At 39.7% G+C, this 23,109-nt stretch overlaps 1 protein-coding gene across 1 annotated transcript in view; it reads right to left on the bottom strand.

Annotated features, from left to right (window-relative positions):
• The window catches only part of LOC134541232 (low-density lipoprotein receptor-related protein 2), a 574,163-nt gene that overhangs the window by 168,481 nt on the left and 382,573 nt on the right, over positions 1-23,109 (bottom strand). Inside the window, exon 2 of the mRNA XM_063384501.1 lies at positions 2,494-2,613. Coding sequence (XP_063240571.1) covers positions 2,494-2,613 — 120 coding nt within the window. The remainder of the gene's footprint in view (positions 1-2,493; positions 2,614-23,109) is intronic.

Raw genomic sequence — 23,109 nt, 5'->3', positions numbered from 1 at the left:
TGACAAAAATTTTTAATTATACTTATATTTTTTAAATATAATTTTCAGACATAAGAAGTATAACTTGGCCGGTCCTGCGGCTGGAGTCAGCGAGGAGTTGGAGCCTGTTCCGCCATCCTGAATGACGTTGACTTGAACTTAAAAATTCAATATTCGCACAAGTTACTCAAATTTCGCCAAAATTTACCAAAAAAAATACCAAAATTACACAAACATTTTCGTTTTTAGGAAAACAGTTCACTACTAAACTTAATAATTCAAAAATTCCATATTACGAGGACAAATTTCCCATTGATGTAACAACATTTTCTATCCGTCATAACGTTCAAAGTCCCTACTAATTGCGCAGTGTTCACTAAATAGAAGCCTATTATCAAAGCAAATACACTAGAGACTAGTGACCTCCAACGGACAGCTCTATAATAGATAACGAAACACAGGCGAGAGTGTGAAAAATTACTTAGCAGCAAAAGGAATATTATATGCATAAATCGTTAAGTAATATATTATGTTATATCATCTGATGTAAAACTATTTTTTTAGTTTGGAAAAAAAATTATTTGTGATAATGTTGGTACCACGTGTATTAAACAGACGCAATGTTCATATTGCGCAAACCTTCTGCCATCTATCGGACTGACGTGACAACAACGCCAGATTTTCCCACATAATTCTTGTGGCTGTTGGGGTTTAAGTCTCAAAGTGTTTGATTTATGACTTCTGGAGCTGCTAGGTAACACACACAAAATTGCTCATATGATCATTTCTAACTATTTCTTCATTAAAAGTAAGCAACCAGTGAAAAATAAGAAAATATAAAATGGCTGCTGTAAGGCAGAATCATTTAATTATGAACTGTCAGAAGACGACATGCTGTGAGGTAGTTAGTCACCTTGCCATCGCCCAAAACATTGCGGAAATGGTGCTTGACCACGTCTGATGGTGGTTATGGTTAGTACGCACTAATTAGAATCTTCGACGTTAGACACCATTACTTCCATAAAATAAAGTCATTTAAAACTAATTCCGCAATGCAATCACTATACTTCGGACAATTTTTTTGGGCTTCGATGACTTTAAAATGAAACGTCACCCGTGTGTTCCGTTCCACGACATTGTTTAATCTTTGCGTTTAACACGGTCAAAATTGTGCACTTTTGAGTGGCCGAACTTCACGAAATTAATATTATATACATATATACATATATTCACTATATAGTGAATACTGTTTGCATTATTAACTGGAAAAGTTTAATTTTTAACATTTTTGTGCAGTATGGATAAGGAGATACAAATGGAATAAATAATTTTTTTTTGGGTTAAAAGGCAATGCTGGTAGCTACTGCTTGATATGGTTTACAATTCTTTCAGACATATCATATAGCAGCCAGTAAAATTGACTTTTAAGTTAAAAATCTCCATTTTTATATCCATATTCATTATCCATATTCATACTGCACAAAAACGTTAAAAATACAAATTTGCCATTTAATTATGCAAAAAGTATGCGATATATAGGTGCATGGGCGTAGATACTGGGGTTGGGGGAAATTATCTCCCCCCCCCTCCCCCAATTAAGAATCCTCTCACTGATGGGGCCTGCTTGTGCTTTCAAATTTGTGACAGTGAAACGGGTTTGATGTCAAAACTATGTTTTATGGATAACTTTCCGTATATTTTACAGTTTTCTGCTTCATGCATGGAAATAGGCCAGAATATGGGCAGTGCACAGCATGCAAGCACCCTACCCAGAGATCACTAGCGTCGGTAAAAACCCACTCGTGCGAAACTCTCGGGCCGCGAGACCTCCTTTCAAATCCTACAGATTTGCGCTCCATACATATGTTCGTTCGTTCCAAATATTAAATCTCCGAAATTTCTTCACCGAACGCTTAGAAATTTTGACGCAACGTTGCATTCGAATACGCGCGTGTTATTACATGCCTATATCACACCTGTGACAGGTAAAAAGATAGATAAATATAGATAGATAAAAATATATATAAATGAATTTCTGTACATTCGTACTATGTTTTGTAAAGATAAATATATAGATAGGAAGATATAGACATAGAGAGAGATAAATCCAGAGAGGTATAGAGTGTTATAGAGATAGAGATAGAGATATAAAGCGAGGGTATATATATATAAAGATATATAGAGCGATAGAGCGAGGGATAGATATAGAGTGATATGTAGATAGGAAAATATATTGAGGTATAGACAGAAACATATATGTCCACAGAGAGATATATGGATAAAGAGAGAGATATTGAGTGATATATGTAGATTTATATATAAATAGAGTGAGATTTAAAGAAGGACTTATTAGAGATAGAGAAATTATTTGTATACCTATGTTTAACCTTCTTTTACAAAAAAAAAATATTGAAAGAGGCATATAAACGCATGCCGGACACTGGCTAGTGTGTGTGTGTCAGTGTAACGGGACACGGAGCGCCGGAAGGCGGGCAGAGGGGGGCAGGTACTCACGGCACGTCTGGAACTCGTCCTCGCCCTTCTCGCAGTCCCGCTGGTAGTCGCACACCTTCACGTTGGGGATGCACTTGCCCTCGGGGCACTTGAACGTGCCCGGCTCGCACGTCACCTCCACTGCAACAGAGAGACAGCCCGTCACTGCACTGCACTGCACAGCAATCACACACATTTCAGCACTTATACATTCGCGTGAACACAACTGTGGCACTATACAGATTAGTGCTTGGATTCCTACCCGGGAATTCATGCTTTGTGTTGTCCCAGTACCTTCAATAGTCCCGTAATTTGTCAACCGTTCCATGAATAGCTTTCCAGTATTAACTGCGCACATTAATAAAGTCCAATTATTGAACATTAGAATATCCTTTCCATAGTTGAAATAAATATTTGCTTGAATGAAACATCAATTATAAAATAAAATTATGCAAAATTATCGTTACAAATACTCAGTATTTTCTTTAAAAACGTATTTCATATTTGCAAAAAATAACCCAAATAACAGAATTACAATAATATTCTTGTAGTATTACAAACTATTTCCAAAGGAATCTATTGTAAAAGTACTGAATTTTTTTCCTGTGTGCAGTGTAACCGAGGCGAACACTCTCCGCAGTGACTGGTTTCCAATACGCCACCTGTTCGCCGGCCTGTGCTCATTTTACACTACACTTTATTATATAAACACACACGTGACATGCACAATTGACAATAAAATGTTTTCCTGCACAATACACAGTCTGAACTGTTATCATTTCCATACACATTACGCAACAGCCTAGAAAAAAATTAATAAAACCAATATATTTGTTTTAATAATCTTTAGTGTGATCAGATGAAAGCATATATAAACACCCCAGTTTTTATATCAGTTTTTTTATTCCTAACGTTAAATTATTATTGTTAGAAAAATCAAGAAACGTATTATCAACGGCATAAGAATTTATGATTAAAATACATACCAGTTTTAAAACATAAAATTACTCGTGGTGTTTTGTAACAAACACTTTGTTATTTTTCCTGTGTTTTCCAGGTATCTAAGATAACTTTTTTATTTCTCTGAGTGTTTAGTGCTTTTCAAATTTTCCCTGACTACTATTATATCCTTAATTAATTCCTCCCACTCAAAAACGCGTTTAAATATGAAACTGCTGGTAACAATATGCATACTTGGTGATTTATCAATGGGAAATTTAATCGTCGTAGTCTTATTTACACTTTGTATCACAGCTCTGATTGGCGAAAAAAAAAAAGATCGCAATGAAATAAAAACAAATGTTGAAATAAATTTATTTCTTATAACTTAGATGTTCTCACAACCCGGGTATAGCTGTGGAATGTCACACTGTTCGTGAAAGTACTGCCTCGCCTCTTGCTAATGAGTGGTCGCTATGAGAACAGTATCCCCGAAGTGCTGTCGTGACTTGGAAACACACAACTTGGACGGTTATAAGCAATGTTTCTCGTTGTGTGGTTTCCCGCGTTCCATCTTTCTAAGTTACACATTTCCTAGCCAGTCACGCTCGACACATCTGTGACGTCGGTACGACAAAATTCGCAGGCACGACGATACTGAAATGAGCGTCATAATTTTTATTTTCGCATTATTACTATTCGTATGTTTTAAAAAGATTTGTTACTAAATTTATTTGTGAAATATTTTTAATGTGTTCGCGTCATTTAACAAATTTCGTTAAACCATTTAGATAAAAAAAAATAACTTTTAAACATTGATGACTGTCGCAAGTGATGTGCATATGACACATTTAACACGTAACTGGTCATTCATTTTGTGTTTGTCGTGCCGGTAAAGACCATGTGTTCACTATACTACGCGATACTTTTGCTGTCGCGTCGCATCCTTCGCGTCGCATTCGTCACTCTATTGTGATCCCAGCACAATACGCCTCCCCACAGAGCCCTCGGAGCCCTCTCCATCCTCCAGAGTGTGCCATTGATTCTAGTGCTCGTTCTGCACTTGGGCCACTGTGGCTCGCAGTCGGCCGGAATCCTGGTGACGCGCATAAAACACACTCGCCCAGGCAAATGAAAACGAATCCCGCTTTGGGCGGACAGTCTGCGCGAGCAGGAGAGCAAAAGGGAATCGTAACGTAATTAAGTTCCGGGAATAGAATTTCAGGTCCTTTCGCGGTGGAGAGTAGAAACAACCTTTTCTCCTCCTCAGATTGCCAGATCTTTATTCCGACGCGAGGGTAGACCCGGTTCTGTTACCTCCCCAGAAGCGCACCGTGCGACGCGAAAGTTGTTCCCCGCGACATTTAAACTTCAGCGGCACCTAGCGCGTTGGCAGTTGAGCCATCATACCACTCGCTTCCGTCAAGGTAGTCTTGGTTCGGTTCCCAGCGGATACAAACCCGGAATTCTCCCAAGAAGGAAACTGCGACGTAATGTAATGACCTAGATATCGAACTCTTTCTTTATTAATAACTAGATTATGTAACTTTGCCACGCAGTCTGTAGGAAGACACTCTTGAACTGCTCATAATAAATCATGCATGCTCATCCTAGCCTCGGCTACGTATTTAACGGAAATAAAATAAAAAATATTAAAAACTAACTTAAATGGACAAAAACGTTAGAACTAAAGTAAACTGAAATAAATATAAACCAAACCCGCCTTCATTGACTCAACAGCTTTTAAAAACATTCAAATTTAAAAATATTTAATCCAATTTTGTCAACATGGTGGCACGGATGATAACCGGAAGATTGGATTAAGATCCGAAAGTGAATAAAGCATCAACAATGTTATATCTGTTGCCAGGATATTATCGGGAAAATGTAATCAAAAAGCGTTACAAAATAATATTTTAAAACTTAAAATATTTTTGAAAAAATCTCTTTGAGATGCAAACGGGCTTCCCTGGAGAATCTTCGAACATCATTTCACAGCTCTCGCCCTTTTCGTCTCCGCGCTACGCGAACTACAGACAGAAAAACTCTTTTATTAACTGGCAATAGCAAAATTCTACTAAAGACTTCAATCAATTGAAAGCGATTCCAGCTCCGACCAGAACTTTAAAAATGCGCAAGATTAATTAAAAATAACCTGTGAACTTACAAGGCGTACGTTGTGATTAAAGTAAAAAACAAAGTTTTGCCATTCGATACGGGAAACGGAGGAATAATGTCCCCTGTATGCCACCGGGCCCACGGAACGTGATACTCCCGGCCGACTGTACAGGGGTAGAGTAGCCCACTTGTAAATGCACGACATGTGCCGGGGCTATTCTGGGTGACTCACGGGTGCTAGAGGCTGATTGGTTGACGCGCGCACATCCAGCCCAGCCTTGTCGAGTGGAGAGGGAGGGGTAGGGGGGAGTAGTACACGGAGGGGTGTGTGCATGGTGTGTGTAGTCGGTGGTCGTCTCTCGGGGCGTGCGCATCTCTCTCGCGGGCTGTTGGCTGGGAGTTCCCTGCGACCTATTGGGTAACCGAAGGCTGGCAGTGCGTGTTGGTTTTGTGTGCGTGCTGGGGGCGGCCTAGCAGCGCCAACTGCTACCGACCGCGTCCCGCGGGTGGCGGATACGGGATCCCAGCCCGAGAGTTGCAATCTCGCTGGGGTGGCTGCGAATAACCAATAGCAGTCCGCGGACCAATGGCCGGCCTGCGGAGTCGTTATTACGGCTATCGGGGTGAAAGGTAGCCTGAATGTAGCTCGGCGCGTGGCAGGAAGCAGCTTCGTCGGCGAAGGCCCGCAGGGGAGCTCGAGGTGCTGAAAAAATGCGAAGTGTAGACGAACTGCGGGCTGGAACTTGCGGAGCTGTGAACTGCTGCGCGCGCAACGGAATTGAAATGCATCGGAACTCTGAAGGAAGACATCAGGAACCTTCAGCTGGGGCTGCTGTAGGTGTGGCAGCAGTAGCCTCGAGCGGCGCGACCTTCAACCGTCTCGGGGATTTTGGGTGGCGAGGTTGGTTCCCTCCCCCCACCCTGGCTTGAAAAGTACTGCTGTTGACCTGAAGAAGGAAGATGAAGATGGCGCAACGTCAGGCTGCCTTTCGCACCGAGAGCCAGCAGTTCGAGCCGGTTTACTGGCTCGTCTGCCCGCTTCTGTCTTAACTGTGGCTGCCTGGGCAGCTGTGGCTGGGCTGACGTGAAGTCGCCCGCCCCTGGGGGCGCATGCGCCCCTGGCTAATAATAACCCAGGAGCTCCCAACTTAAATGCGGGCCGCAAGGCCCAAGCACCCAACTCCACCAAGGTTGATTTTTCAGCCCCTCCAACTCTTCTTACCTGGACCCTTCTTCCTCTTGTCCAGTAGTTACCTGCTTGCTTAATGCATGTTAATTGATCCCCGCATGAACCGGCCCAGGGTTTTCCCTGTGTCTATGCAGGTTTTACCTGGGCCACACTTAGCTAGCTTTTAAGCTAGGCGACCTATGGGGCGTCAGTCATGGCGCCAATTGCAGCCATGGCTGGCCAATAAACCCAAATAAGCACATGATGCACGCGCCCTTGTCCTGCATGGTTAAAAACCCGCATGGTAGAGTGTATAGGCTTCGGCCTGAGACACACTTAGGTCCTCCCCTAACCTGGACCCTCCCCTACACACTTAGAATTAACTTAGGCTAGGAAAAAAAAAAAAAAAAAAAAAAAAATTGGTGTGTGTACACCCGCCAGGCAGCATGCACTGCGGTGGGAGAGGGGATGCGAACACAAGGCATGTGTAAGGACATCCACGCTGGTTTGCACAGTGTACTGCGAACTCGAGCCGATATTGTTCATTACTAGAGACCGGGAAAACTCACCGATTCATATCGCGGTAATCTAAAATCCAAATACCTTTGCCTTTGTGCAACTTCTGTTATTGGCTTACGGTTTATCTGGAGAACTCTGGGCCAATGAGAAACGTTCAACCAAAGAACTGTCGACTCACAGGCTACTCTGTTGAGCCGGCTCACTAAGCAGCTAATGAAGTGAGTTTTCCCAAGTATGAAGAGGACTGTGGAGTCTATCGCAGAGGAAACTGAAACAGCTAATTTTTCCAGTCCCTATTCATTACTAAAGACTAGAGACCTGCAAAATTCGTGGTTTCTATGGCCTTCAGGATAGACTGCACATACCCCTGTACACTCGGGCAAATAACGCAAGTTCATTGGCTGCCGACTTGTAAGTCGTCTCAGCTGGTTTGTCTGTGATTCGATCCTTCTTTGGTTGAGGGTTTATAACTGGTTGAGATTCGTCCAGATGAACAGTAGTAAGCCAATAGCAAAATTATCTAAGAGGAATATGTGTTTGAATTCTAGCCTATCACCGAATGAATCCGCGAATTTTGCAGGTCTCTACTAAAGACATTATAAGCGACCGGAAACATCCGTGGGTTCAATGACCTCTAGGCTAGCCTCCACTATTCTCGTCTCTTATTAAGCATATACACATGTTCATTGGCTGCTGACTTAAGAGGCGTCTCGACTTGGCAGTCTGTGTTCGATGATTTTTTTTATTGATAGTCTTATCTCCAGATAAACTGCAGACCAATAGCTGAATCAGTACAATGATACACGTATTTGAATTTCAGCATACCGCGAAATCTATCCGCGAATTTTTTCGGTTTCTATTTATAACTGGAGAAACGAGTATTTTGCGGACGAACTCGGCAGCAAAGTGGACTTGAAAAAAATAAACAACTTCTATACATTTAATGACTGGACCACAGTTATGTTAAACGCCCTGAAATACGCTACGGCAGTAATAAACAGGGAGACAGTGTGACAGAAAACGCATTGGACAACTACGAGATTTGAGTGGTAACCATAACATGATATGGCGGAGGAATGAAGATAAAGGTGTAATGCATGTCCCGTGAGTGTTTTCAAGTATATCTACTGGATGTTTAATGCCTGAAAATTACTCTGAAAACATCATTTTTAAAAATTTCATTTCTTCCATAAATACAGTTTTAAAACGAAATACGGAAACATAACTGCTAATCCGCATTCGGCGAATGCTTATAAGCTTTGAGTACAAAAGATGCCACTTGGAGCAGTTTACAAATCGCACGGTTTTATTTTCCTGAAGCTCTGCACACCGTATCTGCGTTCAGGTGCACAAAGGTATGGTTGTTTTGGTCGCTAACTATAATAATACTTTCAATTGACACGACAGTATGGACTTCGAAAAAAATCTTAATATACGATCCAAGCCTTATCGAAGGCAAATTTTCAATATTAAACATTTAAAAAATGTTATGGTAGGAACGGTATAACCTAACACGGTGCATTTCTGTTCCTATCTCCCCCTTCAAAACAAATTGGCACGAACGTTGATCTCGCTCCAAGACAGCCAGCTGGAAGAGCTACGATGTGTCCACGGACGGGTCAGCAGGTAGCCAAGGGCCCCGCGACCGGTTCTCTTCCCTTAACTCCATTAACTGATTATAACTTAATTCTTTCACAAGGTAGGGATGGATGTAGTGCAGGGGGGTGGAGGGTGTGTCCAGGGGTCCGGAGTTCTGCAGCCTCCGCGACACTGGGTCTGATCTACGCGGCTTCTAGTTGCCAAACTAAGTTACAGAAGTGGGGGAGGGGTAAAGTCGTGGACCCATGATGTTAAACCTCCTTGGAGGAGGGGAGGGAGACTTCGCAGCACAGAGCAAGTTAGCTTAAGGCCCCCGCCTACCTGTGCACATACGGTGTGCAGAGTTTCAGAACGAAAGAAAAAACATGCGATTTGAAAACTGCTCACGATATCCGAGTAGCGCTTATTTACATAAAGCCTTTAATAATACGCTGAGGCCGGATCAGTGGCTCTATTTTCGTATTTCGTTTTTAAACTTATTTTTAGGAGAATGAAAATGGCTAAAACTAGTGTTTTCTGAATAAATTTTAGGCATGAAACACCTGATACTGATTCTTGAAAACACTTAAGGGATTTTAATTTCACCTTTATCTTCATTTATTCGTCATATAATTGTTATGGTTATCATTAAACACTCATAGTTGCCTTATGCACGACGAGAAGACTGCGCGCCAGTTGAGGGGCGACACCGCGCTAGAAGCACCAGCGAGCGTCGCACTTTTCAACCCACCACACTAACACAAATACACCCGTGACTAGGCGGGCCTGTTAAGGCCGGTTCACACGATCAAAACTTTAATTAAAAAACACTAATTTTTTTTAAAGGACAACACGACAGTTACCGCCCGTGCCAATGTCTTTAGCGGGCGGAATCTCTCGTACGGAGCGAGTATAAATCTTGGTTAACTGCAGGTGAGACCTCCAGCCAATGTTCACAGTAGAAGTCCGTGCGCAACCTGGCTGTTGCAATGCCAGCTACGATGATCCGAGCCGGTCCGACGATCAGCGACCAGGGAATATATAGAGAAACTAGCCGCCAAGAATTTGCCTCGGACAGTATACTGTAAAGATACAGGTTACTTGTTAGATTTCAATGTTGGGTGCTTGATATAAGTTGTATTAAATATTCTATCATTAAGGTATATTAGTTAATACAGGGTCACTATGAAAATGAAAGAAGAGAGCACCCCATGCTATTTTTTCATTAAAATGAATTATTTTGTTTATAACTTGATTATTATTTTGAGCTTATTATAAAATTTCATTATACAGAGATGCAGTTAATTCTGTCGCTGTTAAACAAAATAGTTAAATTTAAATATTTTTTTTAACTATTAGTTCATACAATTAAAGCGTGTTTCTTAATTTTTTAAAATATAATTGTATTTCAGTTAAACACTATCCATGCGTATAGTGTTCATCTCAAATACTTTATTATTTACAATAAAACTGTTGTCAGGCTCCAATTTCAAAGACGTATAACAGTTGTGGAAAGCACTTTAGACTATTATTCGTATAGAAATTTTCAACTTATTTTGTAGTAACGAATCTGCAGCCGAAGTATGTTGAATTCAGACTATCATGTAGCTATCTTCTAAGAGCCCGAGGATATTGTTATCAAAGTATATTTGACACCAAAGGACATTTTCTTTAATTTAATAAAGTGCTCCACATTTGTTTAGATACGCCCCGAACGACCCTGAATCAGTTATACACATGAGCGGCATTGTGGCTCATTCACATGCAACACCCTCCAAAGAATAAAAAAAAAGAAACTTTTATGACATTAGAATCAAACATTAGGTGCACTATAGTGACTTCAGAGGGTAAGTACAACTTCATGGTGTCCAGCCCGGAGTGAAAAGTACGCTTAAATGTAGTACTGTAAATGTTCCAGAAATAATCATGTGAAATCACAATTACTCGTAAATTTTGTACATTTACAAGCAAACAACTGTATCACTAGAAAATAATGTTCGCAGTAACACTGGGTTCGGATTCTTACACAGGCATTTATGCTTTGTGTTGTCCCAGTACATCCGATAAATAGGGACCGGAAAAATTCGCGGTTTCAATAGCCTTCAGGATAGACTGCACATTCCCCTGTACAATTGGGCAAATAACGCCAGTTCATTGGCTGCTGACTTGTGAGTCGTCTCAGCTGGTTTGTCTGTGATTCGATCCTTCTTTGGTTGAGGGTTTATAATTGGTTGAGATTCGTCCAGGTGAACCGTAAACCAATAGCAAAATCATCTAAAATGTATATATATTTGACTTCTAGCCCATCACCGAATGAATCCACGAATTTTTCCGGTCTCCACCGATAGATATATTTGTAAACCGATCCCTGAATAGATTTACAGTATTAACTGCGCATATTATATGCAATCATATGCATGATAAAACAATATAAAGTCAAATTATTGAATATTATATTATTTTTTCCATTGTTCGAAAAATTAAGCTTGAATGAAACATCAATTAAAATATAAAAATTTTCGCTAATTTTCGTAATAGATTCTCAATATAATCAAAAAATTGCATATATCAAATAGGTATGCAAAAATAATCAAAAGCCAAAAGTTGTACAATGCTACGATATATTTTCTTGTAGTATTACAATTTATTTCTTGGCAAACAGTTTCCAAAGGAATGTTTTGTAAAAGTACAGAAATATTTTTCTGTGTATTTCTATATTCGTAAATTTTCATTTGATTAACTCTGAAATACAATAGAATGAAGTAGCATGTGGAATTTAAAAAAAAATGGAACATTAAAATTAAAAGGCATTCCGAACAATGCCATATTCAAGAACTCAACCTTTTTTAATTACGTTATTATTGATATAACTAACCTTTAAACGGAGCGAGGAGTCGCGATAGCGCAGTCGGATTCACGCCGGCTTTTGGCGAGGAGTTCTGGGTTTGAATCCTGTTCAATTATGCTGAATTTTTCACAAGCAAATAATTCGTCAGTGGCAATAAATCTGTCAAGTGAAACAAAAAGACTTTAAAAAGTCCTTAAAGGGAGTGGCCGCTGATGAAAATTACCAACGAGCCTGACGTTTTAAAAATTTAGAAAGAAAGAAATTAGTGACATCGGACTTTTATTCCGCACGTCCTATTTGTTTCTTTTTTGATGTGTAACATCTCAGCTCACGGTATACGGCATTTGGTAAGAGTAATTTCTTTAATGGAACGTAAGTCGCATGGAACGGAAATATGTAACTACAGTACTGCCATCTGTGGCGGGTGGCGCGAACCAAAGTTCATAGAGACAAAATTAAAAGTTATAGTATTACCGGTTTGATGCAGAAGATGGGCAGTTATTTAAAAAAAATTCCTTGTCAAAAATCAGGTCCTGAGCGGGGGTTTAATCTTTTTTAGTCTTTTTTTTTTTCACTTTTATCGGAGTCGTTTCATTATATAGTTTAAATTTCTGTCTGCTAATCATGATTCAGTAGACGACGCAGATGTTCCGGCAGAGAATTCTAGCGGCGGGTGCGGAAATTACGTGTGATTGGCGTCCAGAAATTCAGCTGGAAATACAATTTGCGTATATATCTATCACGCTCGGCATAATTTTAAAGAATTATACTTTGAATTTAATGTCCGAGTTTCGAGAACACAAGAACACGTGAATTTGATCGTAACCGGTTAGATGTTACACAACTCTGGCGAGTACTGAAAGACTCGATCACTTTTTTTTTTATGGGACCGACCAACGCACAATGTCCGGTACGTCATGGCCTTAGCGCCCCGGAAGTGTGACGTGAAGGAAGGAGGGCGGCGAAGGGAAGGAAATCGTTGTTTGCTGACGTCGGACAAACAGCGCGCGGGAGGCCACACGTGATATCGGGGCTCGCGAGTGTTTGCTGGGGGGAGGGGGAGCGGGGGACCCCACGAGGGGAGTGTGACACGGCACTCCCGGATGAAAACAACACCAAGGAAACAGGAAATGAAAAACACGGCACTTGTAAGCTATGCCGCCCCCGGACAGTGCGGAGCGCTTGTCGGTGACTACACTCTGCCCCACTCTTGGACTGCAGTTTAGAGCACGTGGCACCCACTGTTGCCAGATTGTTAACGTTAGCATTATTATTTCATATTCCATCGGTAATTATGATAAGTATTAACAATTTTATTATTATTTAAGACCATACCATGATGACTTTTGATCGTTATTACAGTTATATACTAAACACCAATTATTATTTTACATAAACTATTTCTAGCAGTCGGTCACTCTTAATAATAAGGCATACCAGTAATCAATTTCTATGGTCGATTAGAGCTCCAATTCTCAATAATGAAAGATATTAAAAAAATTAATAACAAAAATTGTTGAACCCAAGATGGCGTGTTTCTGATATACTTTCTTAGAAGAGAGAATTTAATATTACCAGATGATGCTGTTGATAAAATACAAGAACCGGTATTTCCAAAAATCTTATTCCAAATTTTACTCTTAAGAATAATTTTTAAAATAATAAACTTGTATACAAAACAAATATCTGGCAACAGAGCAACCTGAAACAAGGACAGCGCTAATAGTACATATCGTGCATTGGAAAGAAATTAAATCACCATTAAAATGCGCACTGCAATCAAGGGTTGGAAAGAAAAAAAGTTTATTTTTAAAAGATTTTTTAGATAGTATTTATACCTAAAAAAAATAAACATTTCAAATAAATACTACTTACTGTAGCCGTTACTATAAGGCAGCATTCTGAAATGTTTTAAATATTTTTTTTTTGTTTCATGGTCTATATAGATCCCAAAACCATCGTCAACTCAAAAGTGTGTGTGTGTGTGTGTGTGTGTGTGTGTGTATGTTTGTTGTGTGTTTTTTTTTAAAACAGTCGCAATTTTCACAAATCACTTCCAAACTAATACATAAAATCTAGAAGTGGAAAATCTCGGTCGAGTTCGTTAATGGGCAATATCCGTTCAAAGGGTTAGAAAAGGGGAAGGTTTTTTTTTGAAGAACAGAAAAATCGCTGTAACTCTCACAATATGAAAAATATCATATCAGTTTGAACGTACTATAATCCGTAGAAGAAATACAAAAATCTTTTGTCTGATTAATTTTTTAGACAACCAACCATAACTGCAAGGGGTTGAAAAAATAAGGGTTGGAGGACAAAATAAAATAACTACCTTCGTAGGCACAACATCGAATTCGTACAGATTTTTTGTAATATTTAATAATATGTATCTAAAACATTTGTCTGAAACAACTTTTGATGAGACGAACCATTGCTTCAAGGGGTTGGAAAAAAAACTGTAAAATTAAAAATAAAAAATCATTATTCTCTTAGTAGGAACACTATCAAATCCATTCAAATTTTTTGGATAACTTATTTTTTTATCTAAAACTTATGTCTAAAACAGGTTTTGATTAAATGAACCATTGCTTCAAGGGGTTGAAAAAAAGAGGGGTAAAATTAAAAAGGGGGTTGTCTGTAAAGTCGGTTTACGGACGATAGTTTTACGTGATAACGTCCTTTATAAACAGTTGACAAAACAGTTCACGTGTAGGTTGTGTGCTGCCGCTGTCTCTCTTCTACTCGGACGCATCGGCCGATGGAGTGGAAGAGAGATAGATGCGTCACAAGCCGAACGCTTAGGCCGATCGTGCCTCTATATCGCTTGTTCCGCGCTCTCGCTTGCACGCTCGGCTCAGGCGGAACGCGACAATGAGTCATGCTTTTTCGTGCGTGCAGCCGGCGTTCATCGATTTATAAGACGTTATCACGTCAAAAAAAACATAACTCCCTTAGAGGGTGCATTATTGAATTTGTTCAAATTATTTGTAAACCTTATATAGATATTATAAAAACTTAAGGTTTGAAATATTTTTATACAAACAATCATTGCTACAAAAGGTGTATAAAGATGTCTTAAAAGGCAAAAATAAATTAATAATTCCCTTAGTAGGCATACTATCAAATCCGTTCACATTGTTTGTAAATCTATTTTTTTATCTAAAATTTTTGTCTGAAATAGTTTTTGATAATACAAACCATTACTACAAGGGGTTGAAGAAACCTGGGGTTGAAATAAGAAAATAAATAATGTACTCTATCGAATTAATGTTTATTTTTGTTCTTTTGAAGTAGTGTTGAAAAATTTTATCTACGGTAAATTTTATGTAACAAACCATTACTGCAAGGGGTGGAAATAATAATCTTTTGTTACTGTAAATCACAAGAAATATTAATGAGGAAAACTTTTGTTGTTATTAGTGGAATTAGGTATTGCATTAAAAAAAATTAAGTTATTCAATTTTAAAATACATTATTTAAAAAAAAACATTTGGTTTCACTTAAGCCGTGGATTAAATCAGCCAACCCTGCTGCAATCTAAGGAGGAGACGCGCTCTACCAACACACGAGTTCCGCCCCCGGACACAAAGATGCGGGCGCTGCGGTAATACCTCATTGCCCATGTTATGTAACCTGTAACACATTTGGTACCAATGGTATCCGTATTTGTCTACTCTGCCAAGTGTTTGTGAGCAGCTGTAAGTGGTTGTCAGTATTCGGAGACAAACATCATGTAGTTGCTTGCACGTGAATTTTGAGAACTGTCAAATTTGAGACACGTTAGGTACATGACAAAAATAATGTACCACGTTAACTCGATCAGCCTTAAAGTTCACTCCTCTTGTTCGGGAACACAATCCTAAATATCTAAAATCTGAATCATATTTAATAAGTATGGGTATTAGATGTATTCACTTAATTATAAAATTTAAGATAAAAATAATCCAAACAAATCCTTCATTCAACTCATAGCCATCCAGTAAGGAAGAAAACGCGTCCTGAATGGCCCGACCAAATTGGGCAATGGCTTCTCTTGCATAAGGTAGTTAATCAAAATGAAACAATCGCTAGGGCGAACATACCGTATTGCAGTCTAATGATTTTTGAAAAATCCTAAATGGGTAACAACTTATTGAAATCGTAATTTTCTAATTAGGTATGTATTCAAATTACTCTGTAAATGTTGGACAAATATTTTGCTCCAAATGAAGCAAGGAACAAGTTTTTGAGTGGGGACACCTCCTTGTGAATCTTTCTATACATTAGCAGTAATTCTGACAAAAAAATAACACGTGAGCGAGTATTCAGTACTTGCCAGAGATGTGTAAAATCTAAACTCGGCAACGAGCAAATTCATGTGTTCTCATGTTGCAAATGCACTTTCAATACGAAACTCGGACACAAAATTTAACGTAAAATTCTTTAAAATAATGGCGAGCGTGATTAATGTCTATACACAAATAGAGTTTTTGACTACATTTCTTGACGCGAATCACACGTAAGTTTCCCCACCCGCCGCTAGAAATCGCTGTCGGAGCAGCTACTTCCAGCTACTTCGACTAAGTATTATCGAATCATTCTGCTTGAAGACCGAATACAGCGAATCCGATAAAAGCGAAAAAGCCTTTGAAAGTACTAAAAGCCAGCTTTGAAGCTGATTTTAGACAATGTATTTTACTAAAATACTACCCATATTGTTCAAATTCACTTAACAGTTAATAATATAAATGATACCTTTGGCTTTGTGAACTTGGGTTCGCGCCATCCGCCGCAGATGGCAGCACCGTGGTACCTCATTTACGAAATTACTCGTATCAAATGACGTGTAACGAGGGCTGAGGTGTTACACATCAACAGCACTTCTGGATATGCTTATTCGCCGTTCTGCACCGCAGCTTCGCCTTGGAAGCGCCGGAGCCACTCCGAGCCTCGCGACCCGAGGGAACGCCCAACCTCATCTCCGTGCTGATTGCAAGAAGGGGGAGGGAGGGAGGGGGGGCGGATAAGAGGTGACGAAGGACAAGATGGATACGGAAAGAGCGTCGAGTAAACGCGAGTTCCGCCACGTCGCGCGACTAAATGCGGTTGTTAACGGTGGGTTCAAGCCGCGCCTGCCGTGTTTCAATACCAGCTGGAGTTGTTCTTATCGGTGTCGAGTGTGCCTACTTCTTGGAATAACATTGCAGAAGTGAGGGTCACATTTGGCTGAAGACAGATTTCTCAAGCGACACTGAATTTTTGTTTGTAAATGGAACAGAAATATTCATGTACAATTAAATATATTTGTACATTTGTACATTTAAATAAAAATAACGCTATCACTACAAAATAGTGTTCACAGTAATACTGGTAAAGAATTTTTTTGTGTGGACACTAATGGCATATTTCAGAATCGTTTTCGGAGGTTATGCATTCACCGAAAGGCGGTTTAATTGAAACTGCTCGGCAGTGGTTCCTTGGCTGATGGATGAGGAAAGCCAAACCCTTGAAACTGAATGTGTTCTTAAGCTCATTCGAATGTTCGTTCGGTTGCAAATCAAAACATTTAACGTTTTTGGTAGATACCAGTTTTACACAAAGCTATTTCGTATGAGCTCGTAAATTCTATAGAACATGTTTGCAGCATGGCAATGCCGTAATTTTAATATTACGTAGACTAGGCATATCCATCGTCACGCAAATTACATCTTCCTACAATTTAAAAAATATTTAAAACAAAACAAGAAATTGCATGCAGTGTTTCCAGATCGCTGCCGAAAGCGGATGGGAACAGGCTATCAGTTGGCAGTCACTCGAAACACACTTATGAAGTACGGGAGGGGAGAAGCTGTTATGTGAACGAGAGTACACTGCGCTTTCGAAGGACGACCCTGAATTGGGCCTTTAAAGGCTAGCAAAGTGTTAACCAAGAAATGTTATGGGGTCCGCCTAGTAAGGGGTGTAACTATGTTACTGACGCGGGCTGATAAGTGCGACGCTCGCTGGTGCTCCCAGCGCGGTGTCTCCTCTAAGCGCAAGGCTATGAATTGACGCGCAGTTTTCTCGTTGTGCAGAGGCTAACTATGAAATTTGAGCGGTAACCATAACAATAGGCGGAGGAATGAAGATAGGTAGAGGTTTAATGCAAGACCCTTGGATACTTTCAAGTCTATATACCAGGAGTTTCATGTCTAAAAATTATTCACTCCTAAAAATAAAGTTTAAGAAAACGTTATACGGAAACAGAACTACTCACATACCCCTCAGCAGTTTCCAAATCGCGTGGAATTTGAAGCTCTGAGAACCGCGTGTGTGTTCACTACGTGAACCCGACCAGAACGAGGGATTGAACGGACAGGTGACGTGTGTTGTAATGAAGGGAGGGGGGGATCTTATGGAAATTGCCGGTGTAAGCGGCTTTGGGTGTGAAGCGTACACGCACAGCAGAGCGACTCCTACCCCCTCCCTCCTCCCTGTTCCCGTGACACGGCCTCTTAGCACCAGACAGCGTAATCCAATCACTCGCCCTCTGATGTCTTGATGACAAGTGGAGGACAGCGAGGGGTGAGAGGAATGGAGGAATGGGGAGGGTGGGAATTGGAAGGGTGTTACTGGGGTGGCCCGCTGACGGCAGGAGGCATGCACACGGTGTGCAGAGCTTCAGGAAGAAAATAAGCAATTTTAAAACTGCTTAAGACATTCGAGTGGCGTCTGTTTACGAAAAAATTTTAAAAAGTACGCTGAGGGTATATGAGTACTTCTACCATATTTTGTTTTTAAACTATATTTTCAGAAGAGTGCAAATGGCTAAAACTAGTTTTACATATAATGTTAATGCATGAAACATTATATACAGGTTATTGAAAGGATTCAAGGGAATTTTATACATTGTTATTTGTCCGCAATATAATTCTATAGTTACTGCTCAAAATTTATAGTGTGGTGACTACGCGCCAGTTCAGTGCCTTGCGCTTAAAAGCGATACCACGCTAGAAGCACCAGCAAGCGTCGCACCTATCATCCAGCCCTTTAACACAAATACATATCTGACTAGGCGGGCAACAGTTTTGAACGGACAATAGTACATTAACAAGGCGAGGTGTAAGATATCCGGTAATTTTACACTCTCACCTCACTTGATCGTAATTTTCGTGGAAATTGGTCCAAAACTAAATAGTAAATAAATTAAGGAACGTGATTTAGGGTGTGTCTATGCGTGTGTATATGATCGTCTGTACAAACACGTGTGTAAAACTTACATGTTTTCTAAATAGAGATACACACAAGACCATTTAGTACTTATATGGTTCGATTTACAAATGGAGTCAAAACATTTAATACAAAATAATTATTTCCATTATACTCGACTGAGAGTTACGTTTTCATTTTCTCCCACGCCGGAATGCAATCGCAAAAGATAGCGGCCTCAACTGCCAAATGAATTTTCAGGTGCGTTGCTGTTTCCTCGTTACCAAGAGGACATCAAGCATTAGCATAAGATAGCGTCATATATGTTTCTTGATGTTATTGGATTTATTAACTGTTATGCCGTTAGGGTAGTTCCTTACCGGGAATCTAACCCATATCCCCTTGAAGTATTTAAAACATTTAACGTATTTTTAAAACTGTGGTTTATAACAAACTAAATTGTCCAATTTTTGTTGAAGGCGGTGTTATTTATTGAATTGTTTAAAATATATAGGCCTATGTTGCTAAACGTTTTATTGAATATTACTAGCAATTTAAAAAAAAACAGAACTTTCAATTTTTTTAAATGGTGGTTTTAGGCGAACAGATATACTGAATAAAATAGGCACACAGAAAAAAATGTTCAGTACTTTAACAAAAGATTCATTTGGAAACCAGTTGCCAAGAAATAGTTTATAATAATACAATAATGATATTATTCTAATCTTTGCGCAAAACATTTCTATGGTTTTTTTGCATATATGAAATACTTTTTGCGAGACAACACTGAGTATTTCTTATGAAAATTGACGCATAATTTTATATTTTCATTTATTTTTCATTCAGGCATATTTTTTTAACTATGGAAAATATAATCAAATACTCAATAATTTGACTTTATTTTGTTTTATTATACTCATTAATGTGCGCAGTTAATACTAAAAAAAAATATTCAGGGAACGGTTTACAAATATATTTATCTATTGGAGGTACTGGGACAAAATAAAGCGTAAATGCGTGGGTAATAATTCGAACTTTGTATTACTGTGAACACTATTTTGTATGGATACAGTTCTTTCCATTTAAATGTAAAAAATACAAATATCTGTAATTGTACATGAATATTTATGTCGCATTTACAAAAAAACATCAGTGCATTGTACTTAATGTTACCTTTACTAACGACTGTAAGTAAATTATATGGTAGGATTATCTTCAAAAATGAACTTAATTATGTTAAAACGCCTACTGCGACCATTAACGTGATCGAAAGCAGACCTTCACGATAAGTCATTCCATCATTTCCGCTAATAAAATAAAAGGGCTGATTGAGATTTAGAAGAAGAAAAAAATGTTCAGAGAGCAGATGCGTATTAGAATGACAATCGTCCAGACGAGAAAAAAAATGAAAAGAGAATTTAACTGTGAGGGGGAGGTGGAATAGAGACACGAAATAATTGCGGAACTGAGCAAATCAATTCCACGCAGCGACTCGTAATCTTCTTCATTTGGTGGAAGTGCGTTGTCGAAGGGAAAAAGTATGTTGAAAGAGAGGGTGTATGAAAAGGGGGGGGGGGGGGTCGGGAAAGCGAAGAATCCGAATCATCCCGGAAGCTCATTAATTTACCTCTCCCCTATACCTCCTTTATCATTCGTGAACAGCTAAGGGAAATTATTCTCCGGCACGTCGCAAGGGAAGATTTCACGCCTTTTCGATCGGAGGTCTTTTTCAACCCGAGGAGTCCTGAGACGAAGGGGAGGTTCGGTCTGGAATTACGAGGGTGGGATGGGGGGGGGGATGGAACACACCCTACAAGGCGACAGTGCAGGAGTTAGCGAGCACACTCTGACCCTGTGTATTCCCCTCCTCCAAAACCCTATCCTAGGTTCACCCCCGCACCCTCCGACATTTATCGCTCCAGCACACGAACTAACGAAGTTAATATGAAGAAGGAGGTATCTGAGAGAAATTGAGGGGGGAGGGGGGAGCAGACGGCTGGATATCTGCCCGCGAAGAACGCTTGATTCCCGAGGAAAACGGAACCGAAGGTACGTCATGGCATCTCCGAAATAGATCTTCGCAATTAAGAGACAGCTATCCGTCGCGGGTTAAAGGTGCCCGCGCGGGATAAGTACTTCTTCAAGCGCGGTGTCGGCTGTGGACTGGCGCGCAGTCTTCTTGTCGTGCATAAGCAAACTATGAAATACGAGCGGTAACCATAACATTATATTGCAGAGAAATCAAGGTAACGGTGTAACACAAGGCCATTGAGTTCTTTCAAGTATCTTCACCACCGGACAGGCAGTACGACTGAAACAGCTCAAACTGGAAATAAAACTTTTTTTTTTCCAAATCTCACTCATTTATTTCCTCCCACTTCTTTATTCATCGCACTACCCTCAAGGCTACGTGGGTTCGAGTCCCTACCGCAATCCCGCCAAAGAAACCAATTTTATCACACACTTTAGTAGTAACCCAGTATCATCTTTTTCACAGACATCCACACATAAACTCTAATCCACAACAAGAGGCAGTGGGCGGCACTCCGCGGCCTGGCACTCCTCGCGGCCCTTGGTTCGATGCTCGGCTCTGGCACACGGAACTCGAGGCCCGCAATAGCTGTGACAATACAGTTTGCGGCACTCTGTGTCGCAGTGTTGTCTGACCACGCAAACAGTCTGAGCAGTTCACCCTGCGTTTCATGTCTAAACATTATTATGAACACACGGTGTTCAGCCCTTTACGCTCTGCTAAAAATACAGTTTAAAAACGAAATACGGAATCAGAACAATCCATCCGCCCTCAGCACATACTTAAGTGTTTATTTCGTAAACATACCCCGCTCGGATAACTTAAGCAGTTTTTATATCACGTAGTTTCTTTTGAAGCTTTTTAAACTGTATGTGTACCTCGGTAGGCGGGCCCCTCAGGGGGAGACTATGCCCCGCCATCTTGGATTTATTCTTATATTTGCTATAATTCTAATTTTGTCACAACGAGGCCTAAGTGATATCTCCTAGACCTTCTACACCTTGTCGCAACCACATATTTACTAAGAGATGCAAGAAAATAACTTCTTACTTCACGCGGGCGACTACAACTATCAAATTAACCACACCAGTTTACAAGTGTTGATTTGACGTGTAGCCAAAGCTAAGTCCTATCCCATGACAACTTAAACATTTTAGCACGGATGCCTTACTGCACGCGGTATAAAAATGTTTCAAATCGCAATATGGCGGAGCTTAATTTCCCCCCCCCCTTAAAAATGAAGAGGGATGTTACCGACGAAGACGGGGCTGAAGGTTACGCCACAGCATCCCAGAAATCTAATGATATTCGCTATTGGAAACAACAACCTGCCGCGGATTCAAGTGAGGTCTCTCACATTTTTTTTCTCGTCATTACTATTAGTTGAGCGCTATTTCTGCAAATTTTAACACAATCCATCGCTTGAATTTGTTCTTTCACAACATTTTTTTTTCTCTTCAGTATTTATTTACTAAGTGTGTTATAATTGCTGTAAAATGTTCGCGGAAGTGATAACAACTGCACACACTCGAGCGACTTTACGCCTATAATAGTACACTGAGTTCATAGTATATCTGTTAAATATATTTGTGATGAAACAACAACTGTAAGGAAGATATCGAGTTAATTTACAAAAAAAATTTGCCCTTAGCTATTAATAATGACGAAAAATCGAATAAAATATTTAAATAAAAAAAGGGGGGGGGGTAGGTCCTTACCTTGAGGAGAGATGTGAACAAAACACGCCAGCTTGGTTTAAATGGTTTTCAGGCCATATAAATTTGTCTTCGTGAGGGCAGTGATTTAAATGTTTTCTGAGACTATAAAATAGCACCTAATGAAAGTAATGTAGTTTAAGTAGTTTTTTTAATAAAAAAGAAATTTACTAAACATCAATAACTTTATAAGGAAAACCAATAAGTAGCAGTCGGTCACTATAAACTTCGAGCATTACTTTAAATCATACACTAGCTTAGCTTTAACAAAGCCAAATATTCAAAACTAAAAGATTAAAAAGTTATTGTGCCTTGAAAACTACTTAAACCAAGATGGCATTTTTCCGGTTACTATCACTCGCCCTTGTGTGCTCTTGGAAGCGAAGGGCCTAAAGGGTTGGCCATACTTTTCAACGTGAGAGATAAATATAAAAAATTTTAATTTTTTTTAATGTAGCGCACATATTAGTATTTGGTACAGTATATATTTTTTAGTATCGAGAAAGCACGGTCCCCTTCCCCTTTCCCATGGTTTTAAGTCATTTCTGTTTGT

The sequence above is a fragment of the Bacillus rossius genome, chromosome 1 (genome assembly GCF_032445375.1).
Source record: "Bacillus rossius redtenbacheri isolate Brsri chromosome 1, Brsri_v3, whole genome shotgun sequence".
Lineage (NCBI taxonomy): Eukaryota > Metazoa > Arthropoda > Insecta > Phasmatodea > Bacillidae > Bacillus > Bacillus rossius.
The sequence above is the reverse complement of the archived record's forward strand: the minus strand, read 5'-3'. Positions and strand labels throughout refer to the sequence as shown.